A 26,505-nucleotide genomic window follows, 5' to 3' on the forward strand; every position below is an offset into this window, starting at 1 on the left:
CAGAAGAGATGAAAAGAGATCAGACCAGAGAAAGAGAATGGGCACAGGTGAGAAAGATGAAAAGAAGAATAAGAGAATTCAACACAACAAAGATGCAGAAGCTTACACTGCCCAAATGGCATTAAAACCTTGCTGAGTAATCTCATCATAAAACAAAACATGCTGGAATACAGTGCTCCGCCTCCCACCAATTTGATTTTTAAGAGGTAAATAAATAAGCTCTCTGGGAGGGTGACATGAGGTCATTTGAAACCCCACCCCCACTACACCCCCCCAAAAAAAGTTACAAAAGAAAAAAAACCCTAAAGACACCCCCACAGTCTCATTTCCAATGTTCATTGTTTTAAAAAAGGAATAAATCCATCTGACAGCAGGAGAAATGGGAGAAGATGAGACAAGAGAAGCCGAGCCTCTCTCCTCCACACAGAGACTGCCAGGAGAAAGGTGGGGAGGAAGGAGGAGACATCTGACGGCCTCCACTATTGACTGGGGTGTGGGGTACGCCAGGGACAAAGGGGCCGTTAAAACACTGAAGTCTAGTCTAGTTTTCTGTTTGAGTTTTAAAAAGAATAAGAGCCACATGCACAGCAGGCCCCGGGGTTCTGAAGGGCCTGCAATGTATCCCTTGAGTGGCTGGCCATGATGGAGGCTGGCTCCAGGCCCCACAAACTGGAGCTGCCAAGCCCATCAGGACAGGGTGCTGGAGCCACTTTCTTGGGGGATCAAAGGGTAGGGAAGCCCAGCAGGGGAAAGAACACTGAGGTGCCTCATTTCCAATAGAAAAGAAAATCGCAGTCTACACACACCGTCGTTTGTTTTGGTTCAGTACAAACAGAATATCAAGTTGGCTGCTTTGGACGGTCAGCAGATATCCAATTGACAAAGAGGAGAAGAGAGACAGCCCGGCGGATGGAGCCTGTACCCTGGTGGTTGGCCATGATGCCCGCCTTTGTGGCCCTCTCCCAGGAGGCAGAGAGCACAGCTTTTAGGTAGTGTAAGCCTTTTTCTTTTTATTTAGAATAACCTCTTTTTTTTTCTTTTTTTTTTTTTAAACAATATTCCCCACTCCCAAGTTGGGCCAGTAAAGATTACATGGAAACTGGCACACCTATCGGCTGGAATACAGATGCACCGAATGAGGAAATTTAAAAACTTTCCGAGCGAAAAGTAGAACAAAAAGAAAAAAAATCTCCTAGCATTTTCCCCAAAGGTTTCACTCTCCTGCCACACACACTCTCCAAACGACAGCTACCAAATCCAACTCTGCAAGAGAAGACAGAGCAGTGTCAATCGGGGAAGCCGCAGGGGCACAAGGAGGAGGCATTTGGTCTCGACAGGCAGAAGACAGGACACTGTCGCTAGCCCTGGTCCCGGAGCCAGCACTCACCTATGTCAGTTTCTTGGCTTTGTTGTAGAGTGAATCCACTACTTTACTCATATTCTGAATCGTCTCCAGAGCAGCTTCGTAAGTTTTATCTACTGGAGGTTCATCAAAAATAATCAGGACTCCCTCCCCCTGGTCCAGGATCCCTGTGGGAAAGACAACAAGAAGGGCATCCAAGGTAAGAAACACTGGTTATGGTGATTTCCACATTAGCAAATCAGTTATCTCTACTTTCTCCAGAAATGGGAAAAAATATATCTTTATACATATTCTTTCTCTGCCTCTCTGTCTCTCCCCCTCCTTCACAATGGTCTTCCTCCATTTACTAAACAAACATACACACATTGAGGCTCCTATGAAATCATTAAAAAATGGAGTACCAAGTCAAACCCTAAGTCTATTCAATACAATACTAAAATGAACGAAAGATCTGTGGGAGCACAAGCACAGAGATTATACCACAGATATGTTCAAAGTACAGTTTCCAACCTGCTCCATGCGAAGAGCTTCACTCATCTATTAGTTATAAATTAGCCTAAACCATTCTAAAATATTCAGGCTGTATAACATCTTCGGATAAGCAGGCTGTTTACCACTGTACATTTATTATGCACTTCTGTTCCTCTCCCATCTTTTCTCCAGGGAAAACTGGACTTTAACCTGGTCCTTGTCATTCTTTAAGGCCTCTGCCTATAAACTACACTAGTCCTCTCAGGGAACTCTCTTTACCAGTGCAAGTCAGCACTTTCCAATTTCTAATCTTGAGAGTTGCCAGGGGGACTGAAAGTGACTTACCCAGAGCCACAAAGTCTAAATGGATCGGTCTGAATTTGAATCTAGATCTTCCTGGCTTCAAGGCCAGCCCTCTATATTCTAGGCCAGACTGCTTCACCATGGAATGCAGGTGATCCTGGGGTATCTTAGTGAAGGGACTGGAGCTAAGGGTTTGGCTTTTCATGTCAAATTCATCTTAATCTCAGACAACTATCTATATCCCTCCACCTCAGAAATCTCAGCCTCCATCCAGTTAGTAAAAAAATTCTTCTGTATGCCCTTCTTTAGGACCAATATTGCCTGGAACTGTTCTTGTCAATACTCAAAGAGGGGCTCTGGCCAAAAAGACAAGGCCTCCCCACCAGATTTACTCCCAGAGAGCCAAACAGAATGTAAGTTGCCTTACAAATTATTACGTTGGGGAGGGGGGAATCCAACATTCGATACACCAGAACTGTTGCTACTCAGGGGAGGCTGAGGCATCTATACCTTTAAAAAGCACAGGGCAAACTCACTAAGTAATAATAGCACTTACCTCACAAGGTGGTTGTGAGGACCAAATGAGGTAACACTATTTAAAGTGCTTTACAAACCTTAAAGCACTACATAAATGTTAGCTGCTATTATTATTAAGAGAAGTACTCAAGCCTCATTTCTAAGCAGCAAGAGCCCTCGAATGAGGTCTAAAGAATAAGCTACAGAGTCCCAGGGCAGGAGGGGGCACAGACAAAGAGGAATGTCCACAAAGGAAGAGAAAACTTGAACACTGACAGATCACAACACATTCCCCTCAATTCTTTTCTCATCCCCCTTTCCCCAACGAACTGTGCATTCACTCACCATGAAATTTCTTGTCAAGAATCATCTGTGACAGTTTCCTTTCCACATCGGCCTAAAATCAAAGCACAGGATTAAGGAAACACATCTCTGGAAACCAACCAGACAACCCAGGTGTGTAGAGCACAACTGCTAGAAAGGATTCTAATGTTAATGGCTTAAAAAAGCCAAACCCAAGTCCAGGCCTCAGCACTACCACAGAGAAGCCACTTCCTTCTAGGAACTAAGAGGACCCAAATGTCACATCTACCACCCACTCCACAGCCTCTCTCCCAAGGAACTTCATCAGAATGACATAACTGACTTACCTTAGAGAGTTTGATGAGGCTGGATATATGTTCAATCTAAAAGGAAAGGGAAAGACACCACCACTGAAGCAGAAAATTTTACTTGTGCCTTCAACCAAAAGGGGGCAAGAAAGAAGGATGGAGAAAGAAACTGGAAAGACCGACTGAGTATTCTCTACAGCTCTATTTTTCCATGGATTGTTCTGGGCCCTCTCCAGCCTCCCCACGTCTGGCCTTAAGTGATTCAATACTGACTAAATGGGAGAGGAGCCCCTCACTACAGAACAAGGGGAAGTCCTTGGGCAATGGCTGCTTCTTACTGTAGAAGCCTCTAATTAGATTGTTCATGTGCACATAGATGTGCCCCTCTAAAATGTACACAGGAAATACTTCTCTCCTTTACATTCTATAGAAGTAGCAACAAGGAATACAACCCTTAAGAAATAAGGATGTTACCCCTAAATATCCAGTCAGTCAGGGCACTCACTGCCTCTAACTGAATCCTCAGAAGCCTCTGTCATTCTCTTTTTTCTCAGTGATACACTCAATGATTTCCTTTAGGCATCAGAGAGTCCCTTTGGAGGGTAATTCCAACCAGTGCAAGTCCAAAAGTTATCGCTAGTGGCTCAGAGTCTGGGGAAGTAGCTGGAGAACCAGCTCTCCAGTCTACCATCCGTGCCACCTGACCTTGCCCATCCTGCTGCCCTGGGTAGTTTTACCTGTACTCTGGAAAAGGGCTCAATCACCCGGATCAGATTCTGTTCCAATAAGTTATCATACAGCTTGGCCAGGTGAGTGTTGATAATGGGGTCATCCCGGAGTTCTACCCGGTAATCTGTCAGTGCCTACAGGAGAGATGTAGTCAGAAAGAGTGGCAATTACAGTCACTTGCTCATGCTTCATTTAGGGTCTCTTGGCCCACAGGGTGAGTGAGGAGACCTCCAGGTAGCCTAAGGATACTGCCTGCCCATGGGCACACCCCTTCAGAAAGAGTGGCTGTGGTCCTCCCAACAAATCCTCTAGTCCTGATGTATAATGCTGCATATTCTTAATACGGACATGTTGTCTCCCCACTCCAACAAGAACGTAAGCCCTCTGAGGACAAGGATCGATTCATTTTTGTCTTTGTATTCCCAAGACCTAGCACGGTGCCTGGCAAATACTGTAAAAAAGTATTTAGTAAATAAAAGTGAAATGAGCTCATAGATCTCAGCCAACCTTTCAAGAACCCCCTATTTACACAATACCACCTTATGTGAAGAGGACTGAGCCTCTGACTATTAGTGCAAGGGACTTCAAAGAGAGGAAATGCCCTCCATTGATGCAGTTCAGCAACTTCTCTGCACAGCTCAGTCTTAGAGACTGACTCGGCCAGAGTCACTAGAGATTGGGTAACTTGCCCAGTCATGCAGTGGCTCTCCCCACATTACCTAGTGTGTATACAAGATACACAGAAGTCCATTCTGCAGTTCAAAGCTACTTTCTGCCCATGCTTACACAGCAAAAGTTCTTTTATCCATATGAGGGAAGGAATAGCCTGAGCATTCTCTGAAGCTAAGGGACCTAATGACGGGCTATGTGCGGTGATGAAAATAATAACTGAGGCCTAAAACATCCCTCCTTTAATAGATTATTCACAACAGGGCATAAATTCTTCTAAACAAAAGTATTTTAAAGTATTTCTTCTTTTTCAGAAAATTCAGATCAGGGAAATACTTCATACAAATCACTCCCATCTAAATCAATAATTGCTTTGGGGAAGAGAAATGTTGAATTCTGGATTAAGAGAATACGTTTGTGTCATACTGGTACCACTCAGGCTTCCTATGGGATGGCAAACCTACAGACAGATGCTAATTCATCTGTAATTATCAAATGAGTTTGACTTTCTTTTCTGATACAATCTTTCAAGTCTATTTTGTTTGTTGTTCAGTTGTGTCCAACTCTTCATGTCCCCATTTGAGGTTTTCCTGGCAAAAGACACCAACATTGCCATTTCTTCTCCAATTCATTGACAGATGAGGAAACTGAGATAGAGTCTTAAGTGACTTGCCCCAGGGTAACATTTAAGTGTCTTAAGGTCAGATTTGAATTCAGATGCATCTTCCTGACTTCAGGCCTGATGCTCTATGCACTATGGGGCCCCTAGCTGCTCAAGTCCAAGTCCACCCCCTAACCCACCATTACCTCACCTTTTCAAAGTCTGCCAGCGATCGATTCTTGCTAGCCTGAGCCACACATTTTAATGCTTCTGTCTGCAAACAAGAAGGAAAGTACCAAGGTGATCTTTCTGCACATTCACACACTCATCCAAACACAAATCTCTTGGGTTTCCCTCTTCTATTTCCTTTTGGCCTTGTGATTTTCATACAACTTTTGACTACAAAGACAACATTCAATCTGGCTTTCTTCACTGGGGTGTAATAAGAGAAACTTGACACCAACTTCAGAATAACTAAAAACACAACCAACAAGTCCCCCAGTTCCCTATGATCAATGGTCTTGGGTGACTAAGGAATACATGCCTATAGCTAAAAGTAGGAATAATCCTTTTAGCAGAGTAAGCAATTTATTCTCTAATAGACCAAAGATCAAGAGGCCAGGTTGCTCCCCAAAAGCTGTCCTTATTCTGCATATGTCCTCTAGATTTACAACACATGTTCTCTTGGGGACAGATTGAATTCATTCTGGGTTTAGCCCAAAGCCAGGAACCTTTACTGCTGCTACCTGCAACCCTACTTGCTAGAAAAGGTATCTGAGGGCTGACCTGCGTGAGCTGTCAGAGCTAAGAAATCAACTGTGAACAAGGTCCAGTGCTAACAAGTTCATGTACACTTGGATAAATAACCACTCTTCATTTCAAGTGAATATTTGTGCTCCCTGGCCTAACAGCATTATGTTCTTGTTATAGGAAATCTTAAAGGCTCTTAGGTGTTAAAGACACCTTCCTACCTACCCACCCCGATGCAAGTCAGCAAGTATTTGTTCTCAGTAAAAAGCTAATAATATATAATGAAAAAGTTAAAAATTATGCAAAATATTATTGCCCTGAAGCCAAATGCATGAGAGAGAGAGAGAGAGAGAGAGAGAGAGAGAGAAGAGAGAAGAGAGAAGAGAGAAGAGAGAAGAGAGAAGAGANAGAGAGAGAGAGAGAGAAGAGAGAAGAGAGAAGAGAGAAGAGAGAAGAGAGAAGAGAGAAGAGAGGGAGAGAGGGAGAGAGGGAGTGAGTGTTGCTAGAGAAACAGAAGAGGATATGCCCAGTCTATTATACTGAATCAGTGTGGTTTACTGCCAATTAAGTAGGAAATGTGGTGAGGCTTTCACCACTATAATAAAGAGTATGGTTGTGACTGATATTGGAAGCTGGTCTGAAAATGTTTTCCTTATCAAAAGTCAATTAAGGTTCTATGTGGAGAAGAGGCAAAGTTCTTTATTATGGCATCTTTGCTTCATCCCAAGGGAGCTCCCTACAACAGACCAACTTTTCAGCTAGCTCATTTGTCTTTGGAATCTAAAAAGACAGAGAAAGTTGCTCAAATCATAACATATTTGAATATAACATACGCAATAGAAAAGAGGGAATTCTGAAGCACAGAAGCAGATCTGAGAGCACGTTAGCAATAACCAAGATATCTCCTTTCCAAGAAAATGATTCATATTTACTCAAGCATTTAATAAACTACTATAAAAAAGAGCAGCCAAGTGTCACCCCCTCTCATTTTTTAACCACATCCAGAAAAAGGGTACAGACTGAGTTGTGGTAACAGGTCCCCAAATGATAGAGGCACAAGCCATCTTTTTGGGGGGATACACACACAGTCATCCTAATGCACCAGGTCAAGTGGTCAGAGCAGCATCAGTGAAACACTGGATCATTATGGGTCATCCATGATTTTACAGACTAAAGCTGAAGAGTAGAGTCAGGTATAGTGACTGAATTTTCTGGCCTGGCCTGGGGGAATGCTGATCATACACACACCACAGGTGTTTCACTATTTATTTAAACTTGCAATCACAACAGACCTGGGTCACACTCTTAAGAACCCCCGAACCTGTTCAAGAATTAAAGAGAAAGTCAGAATGGCTAAAGATTGGGGAAAAATGGAAATTGGAACTAAGGGAATAAAAAAACATGGCACCAACCAAATTTTTTAGCCTTCTCAACTGAGTTTGGGTTAGCTGAGTTCTAAGTCTCAGAGGGGGCAGTGAGATCACAAAATGTCTTTCCTACCTGCCTTCCTGCATACCGCAGTGCAAGCTTCCCACTCACTAAGGCTTGAACATCTTCTGGTCTGGAAGAAAAAATAGAGAGAAATAACTTTTTAATGGGTCACTTGCCCTGTTGAACATTTAAAAGTTAATCTTATCTGAACTATGGTTCCTCCTGAGCCCTGGATGCAAAACACGGCACCAAAAAGAGCCAGCCCTCATCTCTCAATCCAATTTGTGCATCATGAATGCAAAAGATCTAAGTTTTTATGACTACTTCTCACTGCTCTTAGAAAGAAACTCTGGAAAAAACAAAAGTAAGATAGTCAAATTAGATTACATCGAAATCATTAGATAATAAATATTTGAGTCCCAAATGGCAATGGCTATTTGAATAATGTTAAAAAAAATTTCAATTTCAGTAGAGCAAAGCAGTTGGAGTCCCTTGAAGATTTTTAATGACAGTATTTGATCAGCTATCACCCTTGATTCTCTACTACACATTCTTATCTCCATATCCTAAATGCACTGGGCTTAATTAAGTATTAAAGAATTTGGAGCAAGAATGAATGGTCCTTGGAGATCCTCTAGACCAGTGGATCTCAAAGTGTAGTCTGGAGACTTCTGGGGGTCCCCTCAAAATCCTTTCAGGGAATTTATGTGGTCAAAGCTGTTTTCATAATATTAAGACATTTAATTCCTCATATGGTAAATAATAATAGATATCTCACATACACAAAACTCTTTGGGTGGTCCTCACTAACTTAAAAGAAATCCTGAGATTCCAAATTAGGGAAGAACTCAAGCCCTCAGACTCCATATCCAATGTTGTCCCTTGCCTAGTACTCAGCTGCCTCTTGGAGCAAGACTTCTATCTCCCCATGAGAATAACTTTGCAGTAGGTGTTGAGACAGGCTGGGCCTTAGCATCAATGGAGATTGCTGAGGACACATCCAGCTAGTTCCTCTTGCCCTGCTGTTTCCCTCCTCTCCCCACCAACCATCATGTAGCCCATTTCTTGTCCCATCAGCTCAGGCACCTACGTGTTGAGCATGATTTTGCAGAGCAGCATGTACTTCAGTGCTGTGATGGCCTTGGGGCTATCGATGGAGTCATAGCCCTCAAATGCCTCATAGAAATACGAGTATGCTGTTTTCCAGTCCTTCTCTTCTGCCGCATGGATGATACCTAGGCACAAAGGTGGATTCAGATCTCAAGAATCTCCCTCAGCTTCTACCCAGGATCCTACAATAAAAACTATATCAGTAGGGCAGACTGGTACTGCCTTCACCCTCAGAGTCAAAGAGCTGGGAAAAAGAACAGGTCTAAAAAAAAGTTATATGGAAAGAGGTGGTCAATTTTAAATATTTAGTCAAGTCTGGTTAAAAATGTGGGATGTGACTTTCAGAACTGGAGCATGATTCACTGCTATATATATGAGGCAAACTGGAAAAAAAATTATAGGGCCCCAATAACTCTTAGTTAGTCTTTAGGGTCTCTGATAAGAGTTTATTTTACTCTATAGACAAGGTTAAATAACTGGATGATTGGCACAATAACAATAAACCAGCAAGGAGGTATTATTGGTACATGACACCCACAGCTGTTTGAATTTTTAGATTTCTTTGAGGTGACACACTCTAAAGTGGGGCCAACCAAGCATCTGGTTGGTACAAGAACCACTCACTACAGGCCAACAGCAGGGCTGTGCTCATGCCACCACCCGCCTAGGATCTGCAAGGACAGTGGTGCCCCTGTAGCTGCTGATCCACTGATTCAGTTATCCATGGTTAACCATGGGGGAAAAAAAAATAGAAAAATTGGAAAAGTCCATAAAATTAAAAAATAAACAGTTTTTAAGTGTCAAACCAACCACCAAATACAAGCTGTAACATAGTGAAATCTACCAGCCCAGTACATGCCTCATCTCCCTTTGTCTCCATGCACACGTTCCCCCATGCAACATGTTCCTCCAGCCTGCCTCTACTGTTCTCATTGATCCCAATCGCTGTAGCACTAGCTCAGTGCCTTTTAAAAAAAAAAAAACACCTTTATTTACTGTAGTAATGGCCCTAAAGTGCAAGAGTAATGGTTCTGTAGTGCAGTCATCCAATGATTAGGTTATCACTGTTTCAGTTTCCCAAGGCTAACAGCAGTTCACTTCTGTCTGAGGTTTCAGGCATTCATGATAGGTCCTGTATCCCCTGTGGACATGGGAGCCCTACTTACTGCTCTCCTCCCCACTCCCCCAATCTTGTTGCCATTCCAACCTGGTAACCACCCTCTAGTCCTTTGGTTTAATATAGCATGTCAGAAGCTGAACCAAAGCTAGAATTCTAGAATCCAACTAGTAGTTTCTTCCTTTAACTATGAAGTTCCTTGGCCAGTCACTTATGAGTGTTCTTATTATACTTGTCAGCTAAGTAGAAATGTCAGGTACATAGAAAGCAGGTCATAAGGAGCGATGAAATGATGTGCTCTGCACACACCACATGCTTAATAAATACTTTTAAATGCCACTGTTCCTCAAGCACTAGTGAAATCAACTGGCCCCTCTTCTCCACCTTCCACTGATTGGTAAAACAAAGAAAACAAACAACGCAGAGCAATAAAATGTTCCTTCTCCCACCCCAACCCCTCCACCCCCATAGCTCCATAGAAAGAGTGAGAACATATCAAAAAGAGTTGGAGCTGGAGTGAAAAATCACTGAAAATCCAAGCCAATGGCTCACCAAAGTATGGAAGAAAGTATTACCTGACTGCATGTCCAAGGTAGCCTGCAACTTAGGAGGGCAGTAGATGGCATTGGCTGTGGTTCGAGCAGATGTTAAGGCAGCTCTCGCTTTGGGAAGATTACTCAGGGCATGGTATGTTTTACTTTCCAAGAGCTGCACTTCCACCAAAAGGGCCTTGTCATCCATCTTTTTTAATTCTCTCAGCAACTGAGAACCTACATGTAAAAGATACAGAACCCATCTATCAGATTCCTTTCAAACAATAGCAGTGATTCCTCTATTAAATATTGATTAAGAGCTGCCCTCTTCCTCCCAAAGACATGGGCCTCTAAGAAGTAGGGGACAGAAAAACAAAAGGTTCCATATCCCCACCCTTTATTTATTCATTCATTATTATCTCTCTAAATATCACTGCTCTAGAACTTCTGGATTTCTCCCACCTACCCCAGTAAACTCATTATGAAAAACCTCATCATTCTGCAAAATTCCATCAACCTTGGCACTCTAGCTCCTCAATACCTTATGCTTCTCAGACTGGAGGGAAGGGCCATGATCTCCAGATAGCCACTGAAGGAGGAAGTACAGCTCAGAACATCTCTCCCAGGCTGCTCTCCTCTGGAATTTCAGACTTTTCCATCATGCCCCTTTTGAACTCCAATGTATCAACATTTTAGTGCAATGTCTAACACATAGAAAGCCCCTTATTAAACATTTAATCTTTGAGTACCTAATGCATGCAAGACACTGTCCCAGTGCTTCAGGGAAAACAAAAGTAGATTAAGAATAGGTCTTGGGGCAGCTGGGTAGCTCCAGGCACCAGGCCTAGAGACAGGTGGTCAAATCTGACCTCAAATACTTCCTGGCTGTGTGACCCTGGGCAAGTCACTTAATCTCAATTGCCTAGCCCTTGCCCCTCTTCTGTCTTAGAATTGATACTAAAACAGGAGGTAAAGGTTTAAAAAAAAAAAAGTTTTACCTGGATCCCAGAGCACAACTCATAATTAAAAGGAGGCAGGTAAAAGGATTTTAGCTCAGATAAGCAATGTGACTCTCAACTTTGTACCTAGGCTCTTTGGAGTACTCTGTATTTTCTAAAGATAACATTAACTAGATTCTAAGCTTTAAATGCACATTTAAAAAGCTGGCAGGGGAGCAGCTGGGTAGCTCAGTGTATTAAGAGCCAGGCCTAGAGACGGGAGGTCCTAGGTTCAAATCTGACCTCAGACACTTCCCAGCTATGTGACCCTGGGCAAGTCACTTGACCCCTATTGCCTACCCTTACCACTCTTCTGCCTAGGAGCCAATACACAGTATTGACTCCAAGATGGAAAGTAAGGGTTAAAAAAAATAAAATAAAAAAGCTGGCAGTACCCCTACTTTAACCTGTCACCCCATCATCATTAGACTACATGAGAAACAATGAACCCAAAGGCTGAGGAGAGTGGGAGAGGCTTCAGATGCTTGCTGTCCCTCCAAAGGAACCTCTCTGTCTAAGATAAGAGAACTAAATCCAAACAAATTGAGGGCCTGAAACCTTCTGGCATAAACAGCTAAGGAACTAAAAAAGCAGTATTGAAAATGAGTTAAGAAGAAAGAGACATGTGATATACATGGAAATAAACACCAACCAAGCAGCCCAGTTGAAAGTTTCCTGGACTTGAAGAGGACACAAGTTAAAATTCTGCTTCAAACACTTAGTAACCATGTGATCCTGAGCAAGTCATTTACACTTTCTCAGCCTCAGTTTCCTCAACTGTAAAACAGGATAATTGCACCTACCTACTCAGGGTTGTTGAGAGGATTCAAACAAGGAAGTAAGTGAGGTGCTTTGCAAACCTTAAATCACTATATAGCGGTTGTAGTTGTAAGCCTAAAACACCAGAACGATGGATGACAAGGATTCCATGGGAGCCAATGAAATTGGGAGTAGCAGAGAGCCTTCATGAAGTGCACTTTGCTGGTTCTCCAAATGATTAGTAAATCACTTTATGTTACTATGACTGGCCAAAGTGTTTGTTCTAATTCTCAAACAATCAGCTAACCAGGCCATCAGTGATAACTAGGCCATACTAACACAGAAAAATGGAGATCCCACAACCAATCTTTTATCCCCACAATCCCAAAAGCGCCCCCAGTCACCCTGTTCCCCTGGTTCATTTTCCCCAACCATTATTCTAACTAACTGTAAACCCTTCCTTCCAAAATAGCTACTCTCTTCTGACTTTGCAAGAGGCCAGTGAATTATGGAAAGCATTCTTTTCTGTCTGGATTACAGGATCATAGCTGTAGAGCTGAAAAGGACCTGAAAGACCATTTCACCCAATCCCTTACTTTATAGTTGAGGAACCCAATGCCCAGAAAAGTCATTAAGTGACTTGCTCAAGGTCATATAAACCTGGGTTCTATGATCTCAAACCCAACATCTTTCCACTAACATCAACAATGCCTCTCCCATGACAAGTCACATATCTCAAACCAACCCAGAATCCTAAGCATGTAATGGCAAGGCTAAGAGTGCATGAAGGCTCTGTGGGCTCTGCAGTAAATGACTATATGAGGAAGGAAGAAGCTCCATATGAATGAACAAAGATTCACTTAACTTTTTCTTCATCAACTTATTGGTTTCCTTGAACTCAGCTATGTGGAATTTTTTAAAAACACAAATGTGGTGGGGCAGCTAGGTGGCTCAGGAGATAGAAAGCCAGGCCTGGAGACTTTTGGGCATGGGTTCAAAAGTGGCCTCAGACATGTACTAGCTGGGTGACCCTAGGCAAGTCACTTAACCCTAGCTTTTGCCACTTTTCTGACTCAGAACTGATACTTAATATCAATTCTAAGACAGAAAGGAAAAATTTAATTACGATCATTGACAGAGTGCTTACAACTTTGAATTCAGAGATGATGCTAACATGCAAATGAAAGACCCACATTCAGTAAAATTTGGTTTTTACAAAAGAATCAGTCTTTGTTTCTTTCAGTTTGAGTTCATCAGAATGCTGATCATTTAGATCCCTAAATCAGGAAAGTTAAGACTAGGGAGTCTCTTTGAACTCTCTAGATGGGTTGCTACATACATGCTACACTTAGGCCCATCATGAAGTCCTACTGCTTTCTACTTGATTACTTACCCAACTGCAATGCTTCTTGGTACCTCTTGGTATCAAAGTACAAAGACACCAGCCTCGCCTGAAAAAGAAAAATGGGACTGATGTGAGGGAGGGAAAAGCTGGAAAAGGAACCAGACATTGAGAGTCACAGCACTGCTGATGAGGATTATGGAGTTTCTACTGGTGACACTAATGACAACATGAGAAGTAATATGACCGACGGCAGCAATTCAAAATGAGGAGGACCAATGACCAATAGTGTTTCTGGTTCAATACTTGAATTGGACTTCTGGAACTTATAAGCAGGAAAGGCAAACTCTTTTTTGATCATACTACTTCTAAAAGTAGTACCTAATCAAGTAAACCGATTAGGCCTTCCTCACAATAGAACATCCTGTGACAACCTCCCCAAATAAAGGGGACCTGGGTTGTAATGAGATTGGAAGATTTCAAAGTATGAGCTCGACCTAATATGCTTGATCACATTTGAGGCCTATATCACATTTACAATCTGCTGACACATACCTCCAGAGCCTGGCGCAAGAAAGTCCTCTTCTCTGATTTGGCCCATTCAATGCACTCTAAGCATAGCTCAACCTACAATAAGAAGAGAAAACATAAAACAATCCTAAATCCTTCCAGTCCCACTGAAGACTACGACTGACTTGTAACACTGGTTTGAGGAATGGGACTAAACACTATATACACTGTTATATGCCTTCTAGTCTCTGTTCCAGATTTTTGCTACATATAGTTATATTTAGTCTTCAGGTTATTCTGAGGTGTGTAATAAGCTGTGTTACAATGGGGCTCTACTATGTTGTTTTTGTTTGCTAAATATTAAAAGTTCTCCTGGTTAAATAGTAGTATTCTGGAAAATGGACAGCTCCAGCATCACACCAATTCACTTGGTCTTCCACTACTGCTGAGGTCCCTTTAGCAAATCAGTAGGGAAGGGTCTTAAGGTGGTTCTGAGGAACTTTCCCAGAATTAGCAAGTCATTAGAAATTTGCAACGAATACCTAAAGTAACAATGTTCTCCTCCAAAAGTCCACATACTATGAGGAAGGAGCAGAGAGCCACAGTTCCAACATAAATGCTTTTGTTTCTAACAGCTGATTCTAAGGCTCAAAAGGCACAGCTGGGCAATTTCTCTTTCAGATTCTAGGCAGAACAACCAGGCGATTCATGGGCACTCTTGTGGACATGTCAAACTTAGCTGTTTATTAAATGGATTAAACAAAATTTCTAATAAGCTTACAACCAAAAAAAGATTTTCTAAGTTTTACTTTAAGGTCATCTCCAATTACCCAAACAATCAAATAAATTATATTGAAAAAAGCTTGGACATTGAGGCAACGTTAAATCATTTTTTTTTAATTTTTTTTTTTTATTTTAAACCCTTAACTTCTGTGTATTGACTTACAGGTGGAAGAGTGGTAAGGGTAGGCAATGGGGGTTAAATGACTTGCCCAGGGTCACACATCTGGGAAGTGTCTGAGGCCAGATTTGAACCTAGGAACTCCCGTCTCTAGGCCTGGCTCTCAATCCACTGAGCTACCCCAGCCGCCCTGTTAAATCATTTTTAACCAATATCTAAAAAGCAGCCATACAACCTAAATTTTGGAGTTTGAAGTATTATTGCAACTGAACTCACTGCATTCTAGACACTAGAAAGACAATACTCAGGATGCAGAATGAGCTTTAGGACCAAAGGAAGATATAGAGATTTTTGGATCCTATCATAAAACCACAGACAGGAAGAGGACCAGAAACAGATTTTGTTGCTGGCCCTAGCATTTACTTTCTGAAAATTATTCCAACATGAAGAATAAAAACATTCATCACTTTAGTTCTGTAGAGTGTACCATAATGCCTAACTGGGAACCATCATACAGTTCCAAACAAACAGAAAAATGGAACTTAGAAGAGAGGCTAATGGGAGCAAGTGAGTGGCTCAGTGGACTGAGAACCAGGTCTAGAAACAGGAGGTCCTGTGTTCAAATTGAGTCTGAGACACTTCCTCTCTCTATGTGACTTTGGGCAAGATACTTAACCCCCACTGCCTAGCCCTTACTGCTCTTCTGCTTTGTTCGAATACACAGTATTGATTCTAAGATGGAAAGTAAGGGTTTTTAATAAATAAAATTTTTAAGGAAGAGAGACTAAAATAAAGCACTAGGAAGAGAGAAAACTCTATAAAGAATATGTCCCAGTTCCATCAGACTGTTTGTTGGCCTTTGGATCACAGGCAGAAGACTAAACTTAGCAAATAATTATGACAGATAAAAAGTATTCATTATCCCAGTATTCCCGCAGCAAGATGAGAGCAAACAGCTATAACTCTTTAGCAGCAGTCACTGTTGTTCACTGCCTTAAATTGATGAACTCTCTAAGAATTTTTCAGAACCTGCACAATCCTGAATCTCTATAACTATTATTCCAAATAACTACTGAAATGGAAAGATTCAAGAAATCTATGAATTACACTTTCATTCCTGCCTTCAGATTAGGGGAGTTCAATTTATACACTGAGACTCCCTCAAACACTCTAATTTCCCAATTCCTCTACTTACTTGCTTCCCATGACCTGTTCCACCCCCCACCTCAACTACATAGAAAGATGGTCAACAAGACCCCTGATCACCTACTGTTCCATTTCTACCCAAGTGTTTTATTTCTACATTCATGAACGCTGAAATCCTTTTATCATCGTAATCTATCATCATTCCACCTTTCCCCTTTGCCTTGCAAATCCTAGCTTTTCTTCATCTTGACTGTGATCTCCAATCTCTTCACCCCTTGGTTCCTGCCCTACATTCTCTTCTTTTCTCAATGTTGACCCTCTGGTAACCCAATTTAGTTCCATTTGTCCTCCTCTTTCAAGTCCCTGGACCCCTCTATCCTACTGAAGCTCTTGCCCTGCCAATCCTCAGACCTGGATTACTGCTATTAACACCCACTGCCTTTGCTCCTCCTCACATGTTGCCCAATGAAGCCAGAAAAAAATCAGGAAACTGCTAAGTGGATCCAGTAAAAATTTATATTATAAAATCTCAACTAGGCCCTTACTGTAGCAAGGCAATCTTTTTACACCTCCCTAATCAATCACTCTCCCGCACTTCACAGTGAGTCTTACAAATCTTATCTCTACTCATAGCTCCCATATACACACTCTCAGCTAAAAACCTTGCCTCAAGCACATGAAAAAGTGTTCTAAATCTCTTGTAATTAGAGAAATGCAAATCAAAAGAACTCTGAGGTACCACCTCACACCTAGTAGAGTGGCTAAAATGACAGCAAAGGAAAATAACGAACATTGGAGGGGGTGTGGCAAAATTGGGACATTAATTCATTGGTGATGGAGGGCAATTTGGAACAATGCCCAAAGGGCTTTAAAAGACTGTCTACCCTTTGACCCAGCCATACCACTGCTGGGTTTGTAGCCCAAAGAGATCATGGGGAAAAAGACTTGTACGAAAATATTTATTGCTACACTTTTTGTGGTGGCAAAAAAAAATGGGAAAATGAGGGGATGCCCTTTATTTGGGGAATGGCTGAACAAATTGTGGAATCTCTGGGTGATGGAATACTATTGTGCTCAAAGGAATAATGAACTGGACGAATTCCATGTGAACTGGAATGACCTTCAGGAACTGATGCAGAGTGAAAGGAGCAGAACCAGGAAAACCATATACACAGAGGCTGATACACTGTGGTACAATCCAATGTAAAGGACTTCTCTACTAGCAGCAATGCAATGATCCAGGATGAATTGGAGGGGCTTATGAGAAAGAATTCCATCCACATTCAAAGGAAGAACTCTGGGAGTGGAAACACAGAAGAAAAACAACTGCTTTATCACATGGGTTGATAGGGAAATGATTGGGGATATTGACTCTAAATGATCACTCTAGTGCAAATATCAGTAATATGGAACTAGGTCTTGATCAATGACACATGTAAAACCCAGCGGAACTGCACATTGGCTATGGGAAGGGGGGAGGGAGAGGGGAGGGAAACAACATGAATCTTGTAACCATGGAAAAATATCCTAAATTTATTAATTAAATAAAATTTTCAGAGCTTTAAAAAAATAAAAAATAAAAACCTTGCCTCAGAGTTCAATGAAAATAATGAGACCTTTGGCTTCTCTCCTCAGTTCACATCTGTCAGATGCTTCTGCCACCACCTTCACTTTCATCCCATCTCATATGAATACCAAGGCAAACCCCTCTCTGGGCACGTGATTCCATTCCATCTCATCTTCTCAAGAATACCCCTCTAATCTTTAATCTGTTCCTTTCTCCTGGCTATTTCCCTATAACTTACGAATAGGCCTATTTCTCCACATAACCCATCCCAAAAAAATTCTCATTTGATCCATCCATCCCCATTGACTACTGTTCCATATTTCTCCTTCTTTTATAGTTAAATTTGAGAAGACCATCTGCACATAAACTTTTTGCAAACTGTTCTTTCCAAAGTTATTGATGATCTCTAAATTTTTCAACCTAATGGTCTTTTCTCATTCTTCACCCTTATGAATCTTCTCTGTAGCCTCTGACAATGATAATCATTTTCTTCTCTCTAGTTCTCATGACACTGCTTTCTCCTGTTTCTCTTCCTACCGATCTGGCTGCTCCTTTCTCTGTGTCCTTCTGCTGGATCTTCATCCAGGTCACACACCTACTAATGGTGGATGTCCCTGAACCTTCTTGTCTTCTCCATCTAAACTATTTTAAATGGTGACCTCATAAGCTCCTCTGGATTCAATGATCATCTCTATGCAAATCATTCTCAAACACTATCAACCCTCTCTCCTGAGATCGAGTATCACAGGTCTTATTGCCTATCCTACATCCTGCACTAAAGGTCCCATAAATCATCTTAAACTCATTATCTCCAAAACTGAGCTCATTGTTTTCCCCCTAAACCCTCTTTCTTCTTAGCTTCCCTATCACTGTCAAGGGTACCACCACCCTCCCAGCCATTCAGGTTCACAACTGAGGTATCTGTCATTCTCAGCTCAGCTTTCTCTCTCACCCCATTCCTCTAGCGAAATATATGTCAAGTCCTATAAATTCTACTGTCACTCTATGTCTTGTATATGCTCCCTCTCACTTCTGACATTATCACTACAGGCCCTCATTACCTCTCATCTAAACTGTTAATAGCCTGTTGGTTGGTCTGCCTGCCCAAAGTCTTGCTCTGCTCCAGTGGGGTCACTTCACTGTCCATTCAGCTAATAGACTGATCTTCCTAAAATATAAGTCTGACTCTTATTTCTTCAGTGTTCCCTGCTACTTTCAGGATCAGATATAATATCCTGTTTAGTTTTTTGGTAAACCCTTACTTTCTTTCTTGGTAATAAAGAGTTAAGCAATCTGCCCAGGGTCACACAGCTAGGAAGTATCTGAGGCTATATTCAAACTTAAGTCATCCTGATTCCAGGACTGGAGTGTAGCCACTGGGCTACCTATCTGCCGCTGTTAATTTTTAAAACTCTTTAAACTGGGCCCTTCCTGCCTTTTCAACGTTCTTATGCCTTATACCTCTCCACATACCCATGATTAAGCTGGGCTCTCTGCAACTTCTCACACAGCCCTCCTCCATTCCCCAGCTTCAAGCATTTTCACGAACTGTCACCCTTGCGTGGAATATTCTCCCTCCTCACCCAGCCCTAGTTTCCTTCAAGTTTCAATTGAAGCCTCACCTTCCACTACAAGTTCTTCCCCAATCTTTTCTCCTTGAGACTATGCCTAATTTACCCTGTATTTTTCTTGTTCATAAAGAGTTGTTTATACTTTGTCTCCATTAGACTGAGAGCTCCTAGAAGGCAGGGACTGGCTTTTACCTTTCTTTTTATATCCTGCACTCAGAACAGTGCCTGGCCCATGAGAGGTGCTTCCTAAATGCTGGCTGAATGAATAAGATGAATGAATGACAGGAAAAAATTAAGTTATAACTCAGGTAAGAAACCTCCCCCCACTTCCCCAACACTGACAGTACCCCTTCCAATGAAACAGCTCAGAACTTAAGAGGAAAATATCAAAGATTCTAACAAGAAACCTAGCAATGGCAAAACCACTCCTATCAGCTTGTGTAATTCTGTTGCACAGGGTTCAAATTAATATTACATTTTTCAGTAGTCAGCCCATGGTAAGGTCTGATATTTCAAATAGATGCCACTTAATTACTGAAAAGGAAATAGAAGAGTGTCATTAGATGGCAATCAAAGGGGGGCAATCAAAGGTTGAGACCCAGGTCTAGAGACAGAAGGTCCTGGGTTCAAACCTAGATTCAGGCACTTCCTAGCTGTGTGAACCTGGGCAAATCACTTAGCTTCCTTCCACTGCCTACCTCTTACCTCTCTTGTGCTTTAGAATAGAACTTACTTAGTACTGATTCCAAGACAGGTCAGGGTTTTTAAAAAGTCGATGAGAATATGGCTACTTTTAAGCTTGCTATTATTATTTGAAATTAATCGAAAATATTTTAAAACCTATGTCCAAAAAAGCAAGCATCTAAGAGATTCTGTAAATGACTTGCTCTGCCAAGAACAATATAACTGATTTTGGAAATTAATTAGTTATTCTAGAATTAAAATCTAAGTGTTTGGCACATTAACTAGACCATAGGGGATTCACAATAAAAAAACAGATTTTTTTTAAAAAGTTGGAGTAGAAGATGAGGCTTTGCTGGTTCAAAGTTTTCTACCAATCCTCTACCATTAGCAACATAGAACCATGACCCAATAAAATGATATGGCTTTCCCTTTCTCTCCTATGCCACAAAGGGGAGTGCTAATTTTAAATCATCTCCACAACCTGGGCCCATTAACTAGCTCCACCTCCAAAAAAGACCCAGTGGCCAAATTTGATTTTCACCGTGTAATTTTTCACTTCTTTCACTGCTAAATGAAAAGATGGCAGTCACCTTTAGAAAAGTCTGAAAACAGGCTCACTGGCCCTCAAAAGCCTAATTTCATTACAACCCTCCATTTAATCTGTACTTAATTTCATGGGCAAGAAAGCCTAAGTCTCTCCTATATAGATGCAGGATGCCTGATTCCCAGTAAAAGGCAGAGCCAAAGTGTGAACTGTTCCAAAAAGATACAATCCAAGAGTTAATTAGTTTCCCAAGGAGCTTTGTAACAGATGATGAAAGGTACCACAGAGGCAGAAAGCACTACAAAGACACAGTAATATAATATCTCAAAGACAAGAATCTGGTTTTGACCCTGATGTAATGAGGATTCTAGGGACCACTGGCAATCTCCACTTACAAAGCAAAGCATGGAACAGACCCAAAGTATCAAATACCCTGGAACAAAGGGAAACTGATGTGATCAGTCCTGAGTCTGCCCTTCTAGTTGTCCCTTATACAACAGCACCACAGTTAAAGCAAACAGTTTCAACCAAACTGAATCTCTTTTTGTTTATTTCCTGAAATCAGTGTGGCTCACCTCCTGCCCTGTGGCTGCTTCCATGTCAAGGAACAAGTCCAAGAGGGATCGGACCAGACGAGCTGCCTTTGCCTTGCTGATGGAGTTCAAGAAGGGTCGCACATACTTCAGGAGGCCCCCAAGCTCTGTAGGTAAGGCAAAGCAGAAAAGAGAAAACTTGTCAGTCACTCAGGATGCAATGCAAATACCAAACAGCCTTGACAACACCATTTCTCCATGCCTTTTCTTCATCTCTGAAACAGTCACTTTCCACCAGGCACAAGTAGAACTTTAAGGAATGTTCAACAACAACAACAAAAAAAATAATATTTTGAGAGTCTTAGACAATAGCAGTCTCTAGAATATGAGTTATCCTTTCCTCACCTCAGGGAGGTTCTGCCACCTTTCTACAACCTTAAGCTGAGATGCTTTAGTGGCAGAGAAACAAAGGAGTTAAGTACATAGACTGTCTTTTCTAACTCTTTTCCCCTTTATTAGTAAGTTTCTTTCAGTTCCAGCCCACCTTCTTATTATAGCAAAGAATGTTTTTTTCAGGGATAAATTGGGCTAGATGGTCAGCAACTGTGATCCCTTCCAAAATGGTTTGGCCAAAAAAATACCTAAGAATAATGGTTTTTCACCTCAGTGAGACCCTCAAGAATGTACAGAAATCAAGATTGAAAACTAACATCTTTTTGACTACTGATCCATGGGATCCAGAGCTCAAATGATGAATCTGCTCAATATAATGTTTCTCTCCTCAGAATAAGAAAAATCTTACCCTTCCACAGTTCAGGGATATATTCTATTCTTGCCACTGGGTCCTTGGGGTCCTCATTAGCAAGATTTAAACAGCTAGCATATGCTACCTACTTAAATATTGTATTAGCAGCATATTACAATAACCTATTGTATTGTAGCATATTAGGCTTTTCACATTTATTACACCACAGCACATTCATGGAACTGAAAAGGACCTCAAAAGCAACACAGTCCAACCTTTTACCCAATACAGAAATCCCTTTCCTCACATAGTCAGTTAGCCTGTTTGGGAATTCACTAGAGTGGCTTCTCATTCCATTGCTGGACAGTTTTAATTATTAGAAGGTTCTTTATATTGAGCCAAAAAGTTGCATCCTTATAACTCCTATACAGTTTGTCCAGTTTTGTCTTAAAAATAAGTTGAAATGCTCTTCCATTTAACAACTTCAAGTATTTGAAGGCAGTTAGTTATGAAGTTTTCCCCCCTCTACATGCCAGATCACAATTCCTTCAACCTCCTCCTTCATGACAATTTTCCAGACCCCTTTCACTGTTCTGGTCACCATGCTGTGGATTCCCCAGTTCCTTAATTGTCTGCTTTAAAGTAGAATACTCCAGATGTCTGACCATTACAGAGTACAGTGGAGCTAAAATTAAAATCTCCCTTGAGCTAAATTTCTTTTCATGCATCTTAAACATCTATTAATTTACCTCAAAAGTATCTATGTAGTAGCCAGGTCCCACTGCTGGCTCATATTGAGCCTACAGTCAAATGGGTCCCTCTTTTCTTTTTCAAATAAACTACTAGGTAGTCTTTTCCATACTGACTGAATTACTTTAAATCTAATGTAGGGCTTAAAATTAAATAGGAATAAATGTAATCTTTTTTTTTTTTTACCCCTTAATTTTTGGTGTATTGTCTTATAGGTGGAAGAGTGGTAAGGGTGGGCAATGGGGGTCAAGTGACTTGCCCAGGGTCACACAGCTGGGAAGTGGCTGAGGCCGGGTTTGAACCTAGGACCTCCTGTCTCTAGGCCTGACTCTCACTCCACTGAGCTACCCAGCTGCCCCTAAATGTAATCTTTTTTGATTCCATCAACATTCCAATCAAAAAAGAGCTTGATTGTCTTCATCTGATATATAGCCCTCTCCCAACTTTTAGCAGTAATACAGTATTGAAATGGAATCAAGAATGAGTTGAATCTGAAACTTGCCTCTGACCTGAGTTGCATGACCAGGGGCAAGTCACTTAACATTTCTCAATCTGGTTCATCATCTGTAAATAGCATTTTGTAGCACTTGTAGCATCTACCTCAATTGGGGGAGGGGGAGGAGGCGTGGGTTGTGAGGAACAAATGAGATAATAATGAGTCAGCTATTATGGTTTAGTACCTCTCAAACTTTCTGAGCCATATTACTTTTTATATTCCCTAGCAACAGAAATCATATCTAACTATTCAAAAATATACTTTTCTGAGATCAAGTACACATGTGACTATGATAGTTACCTTCCTTCACAATTCTGATCTTTGAGTGCCTGTCACACTCTCACAAGGTTCCTCTCACTTCTAAACTACCAAACTTTGCTGGTCAGAATTCAATCCTCATTACTTCTTCTACCTTCTGGGACAAAGCTGCTAGTATGTAAAGCTGATATACAAAATACTGCCTTGTTCACTAATGGATTCACAGGTGTATGTAGTCTCCAAAAATAGACTTTAAAATTTTTGTAGCCATTGAACGTGCCACATTATGTGTACCTTATATAGTAGTAGTAGGCATACAGGATTTAATAAGTACCTGATGAATTACTGATAGAAAAGATATGGGGGCACAGCTAGGTGGCTCCGGGAATTGAGAGCCTGGCTTAGATAGGAGGTCCAAGTTCAAATCTGATCTCAGATACTTCCTAGCTGTGTAACCCTGGGCAAGTCACTTAATTGCCATTGGCTAGCTCTTTCCACTCTTTTGCCTTGGAACCAATACACAGTATTGGTTTTAAGACAGAAGGTAAGGATTCAAAAAAAAAAAAAGAAAGAAATTATTCCTTCCCTCAAAGAGTTTAGAATAAAAAGAAACAAAAGGAATCTATCTAGCTGTACGAAAACACACATCAACAAAATAAGACTTGTAACTTTGTCAGGAGTATAAAAGTATAATTGTGTTTTCCAAACTATGATCCTGGGAAACAACAAACTTTCTAACAACGCAGAATAAGGGTGTCAGTGAGAGTTAGTGGAACTAATGAAAGAATAGGAGAGAAAAAGCTTTAGGGATCATTTACCATCTTTTTGAGTGAAAAGTGTTTGACAATAGTGAATTTCACAAGAGTAATTCTTCATTATTCATGCTAAGGGATGGAAATAACTCAAAACAGATAAACCAAAAAAAGCCTTTTTCTCTTGCTTCTATATTGATTTTTTCACAATTATTATTCTGATTATGATTTAATTTCACAATTAATAAATTTGTTAAGCGCATGCCCAAATGAACACAGGAAGAAGTGGCTCAAAAGCAGACAGAAGCTAGTCTAGGATTAAAAAATTCAAAAAGACAATTCTTATAAATGAAAACTGACTACTACATAAACACAGTTAAATTGCCTGCAAAATAAGAAACAAATTTCACTCAAATGCACCCTGTGGTTTATTTTGTCATATAGGCACTGATGGCTATAAACCATTTGTATGAAATGAGTTTTGTTCTGGAAAGTATCAAAATCAGGGAATGTGAGAACTTACTACATCAACTTCTAAGCACCAAAATATGATATTGAGCAAATTACTAATGAAGTTACTTTTCAGCATTTTAAAAAAAATTCTCATCATAACCAAAAACAAACACCAAAATCCCTTTAAAGTTGGCAGCACATACCTAATTTAATTATCCTAACTCTGTATAACGTCACATGAAGACCTGAGCAGGACTTTTCAAATTCACCAGTGCCTCTCTATGGGAAGAGCCCATATTAAACAGTATCAGCACCTCTCTCTTAACTCTAAGGCATACCAGAACCAATGCCTGTAGCATCTCTCAATGACCCAGAATTCTACCTTGGACAGGACCTGACAGGACAATAAGCTGACTCCAACTGTAGTATTAGAGCAGCAGCACAGACAGGGCACTGACTCCTAATGGAGAAGTTTAATGAAAGCTTTATCCAACTACACTCTTACTCATTTTGCACCAGTGAAGATGGTGAGTCACAAAGAAACACAAAGTCCCAGCTATTTTACAGTCAAAGTTAAAGGTCCTAAAGCCCATCATACACATATCAAGGCTGCTTCTTGAGATCACTGAGCACTCTTTCTGATCAGTATGCGATGTCTCAGAATAGTAAAGACATTGAAAAGAAGTCATGAATCACATTGCAGGCAAAAGAGTGACAACAGTTCGAATCAGAATAACTTCTGACCCCAAAACAAAACTCTGATCCAAGTTTACTGTCTACCATAATTCTTGCTACAGAGTTCCACAATTTATCTGGGAAAATGGAATATACTATATGACCACAGAACTGAGTTGGGTGTACATTTCTATGTACTTTCATATTATATGGAAAATGACACTGTAAACAGAGACCCCTTCTAGTCCAACAGAAGGCATTGCAGTTGTCTCACTTACCTGCAGCCTGTCCTGTCTTGGCCAGGAGTGATCCCAGTTCCAGGATGCTCTGCTCTTTAACCTGCACAGCCTCTTCATCATTTTCCTGAATGTCCCGCTTCACTAGGAGAGAAATGTAAAACCCTCTTGAAATTTTGACTAAAGACCCAGACCTACTAGCACTTGGCAAATACAACTCTGGATTACTTCACCCCACCTAACAAAATGAGGAAAGAATAAATGAAATGGACTATTCCAGGTTTAAGTGAAAAGTTTAAAATTACAATACAAAAACATTGTAAATTCTAAACAAGGTTAAAAGATAATTCAGGTCCAATCTACATAATGAAAATGAGTTAGATACAAAGTTTAACTCTGGAAACTGGTTAAAAAAAAAATACAACTTTTGTTTTCTCCCCACCAATCAGAATGCCAGCTTGTAGCAGCTCTCCCTATCCATGGCCATAGATTCATGATGGCCAAAGCAGAATAAAAATATTATTTCCTATAACATAAAACTATGAAATATGCCCAACGTAATCAATATCTCAGCAGACACTAAACTATCATCAAAATGCACACTTTACTTAATACTCTAAGATCAACAGCTTTAATATAAAAAAATTCTGGCCAAGTCATAGGGAAGCTAGAGGTTTTGTTAAAATACTACCAAGTCATTCATCAAATAAACAAAAGAAAACAAAAATAAGTCCCTGCCTGTGGAACAGTCCTCCTCCATTCTACACAATATTTACTGAAGAGGAATTTTCTGTAAAAATATTCAAACTGTGCCAAAACAACTTGGTGCTTTCTTCACCAGAACAGGATTTTAAAAGTCCAGCTACTGATAAAAAATACCATTCTCCACCTATTAACCAGTGAATTCTTATTTCCATTAGTTACCACTGATTTTGGAGGCAACCATGACTTGACAAAACCAAAAGTAGATGCACCATGATGAAAGCAGAGAAAAGTGCAGCTGAGTGGCACTACTGGGTCTCAAGTTTACTCTGTTCAGAGATGTTTTCAAGTCAAGCTTCCTAGGGCAGGAACCACAGGACCCAACCTAACTACAATGTTGTCATTGCAAAACCCTCCCAAACTAGGTGTCCCTTAAAATATAGGATGAAGACCAGGGAAACACCAAGATCTAAATATACACAGTTTGTAAAAATACACCTGAAAATGACGTTCCTGTTCCTGCCCCATACTATATCAGCTAGAAGACAGGACGGAAAACTCACAAAATCAGCTGAGAATGCTCCGGGGGTGTGGGGGGGGGGCTGGGTTCGAATCCCACTCCTGTAACCTTGGGCAAGTGTCGTCCCAGGCCACTGGGGCCTCAGTTTCCTCCTGGGGG

General features: G+C 40.9%; 1 protein-coding gene across 1 annotated transcript; it reads right to left on the minus strand.

Annotated features, from left to right (window-relative positions):
* Positions 1–26,070, minus strand: PSMD11 (proteasome 26S subunit, non-ATPase 11). The gene is made up of 14 exons (XM_044675575.1): positions 26,049–26,070; positions 25,167–25,268; positions 20,802–20,926; positions 13,859–13,930; positions 13,355–13,412; positions 10,247–10,441; positions 8,535–8,679; positions 7,514–7,574; positions 5,475–5,537; positions 4,002–4,127; positions 3,304–3,339; positions 2,999–3,050; positions 1,388–1,530; positions 1–1,263 (listed from the first exon to the last, which is right to left on the minus strand). The coding sequence occupies exons 1-13, from the start codon at positions 26,068–26,070 to the stop codon at positions 1,388–1,390; spliced, it is 1,200 nt and encodes a 399-aa protein (XP_044531510.1). The 3' UTR covers positions 1–1,263.
* Positions 26,071–26,505: the final 435 nt, after the last annotated feature.

Source organism: Gracilinanus agilis, chromosome 4 (genome assembly GCF_016433145.1).
Source record: "Gracilinanus agilis isolate LMUSP501 chromosome 4, AgileGrace, whole genome shotgun sequence".
Taxonomy (NCBI): domain Eukaryota; kingdom Metazoa; phylum Chordata; class Mammalia; order Didelphimorphia; family Didelphidae; genus Gracilinanus; species Gracilinanus agilis.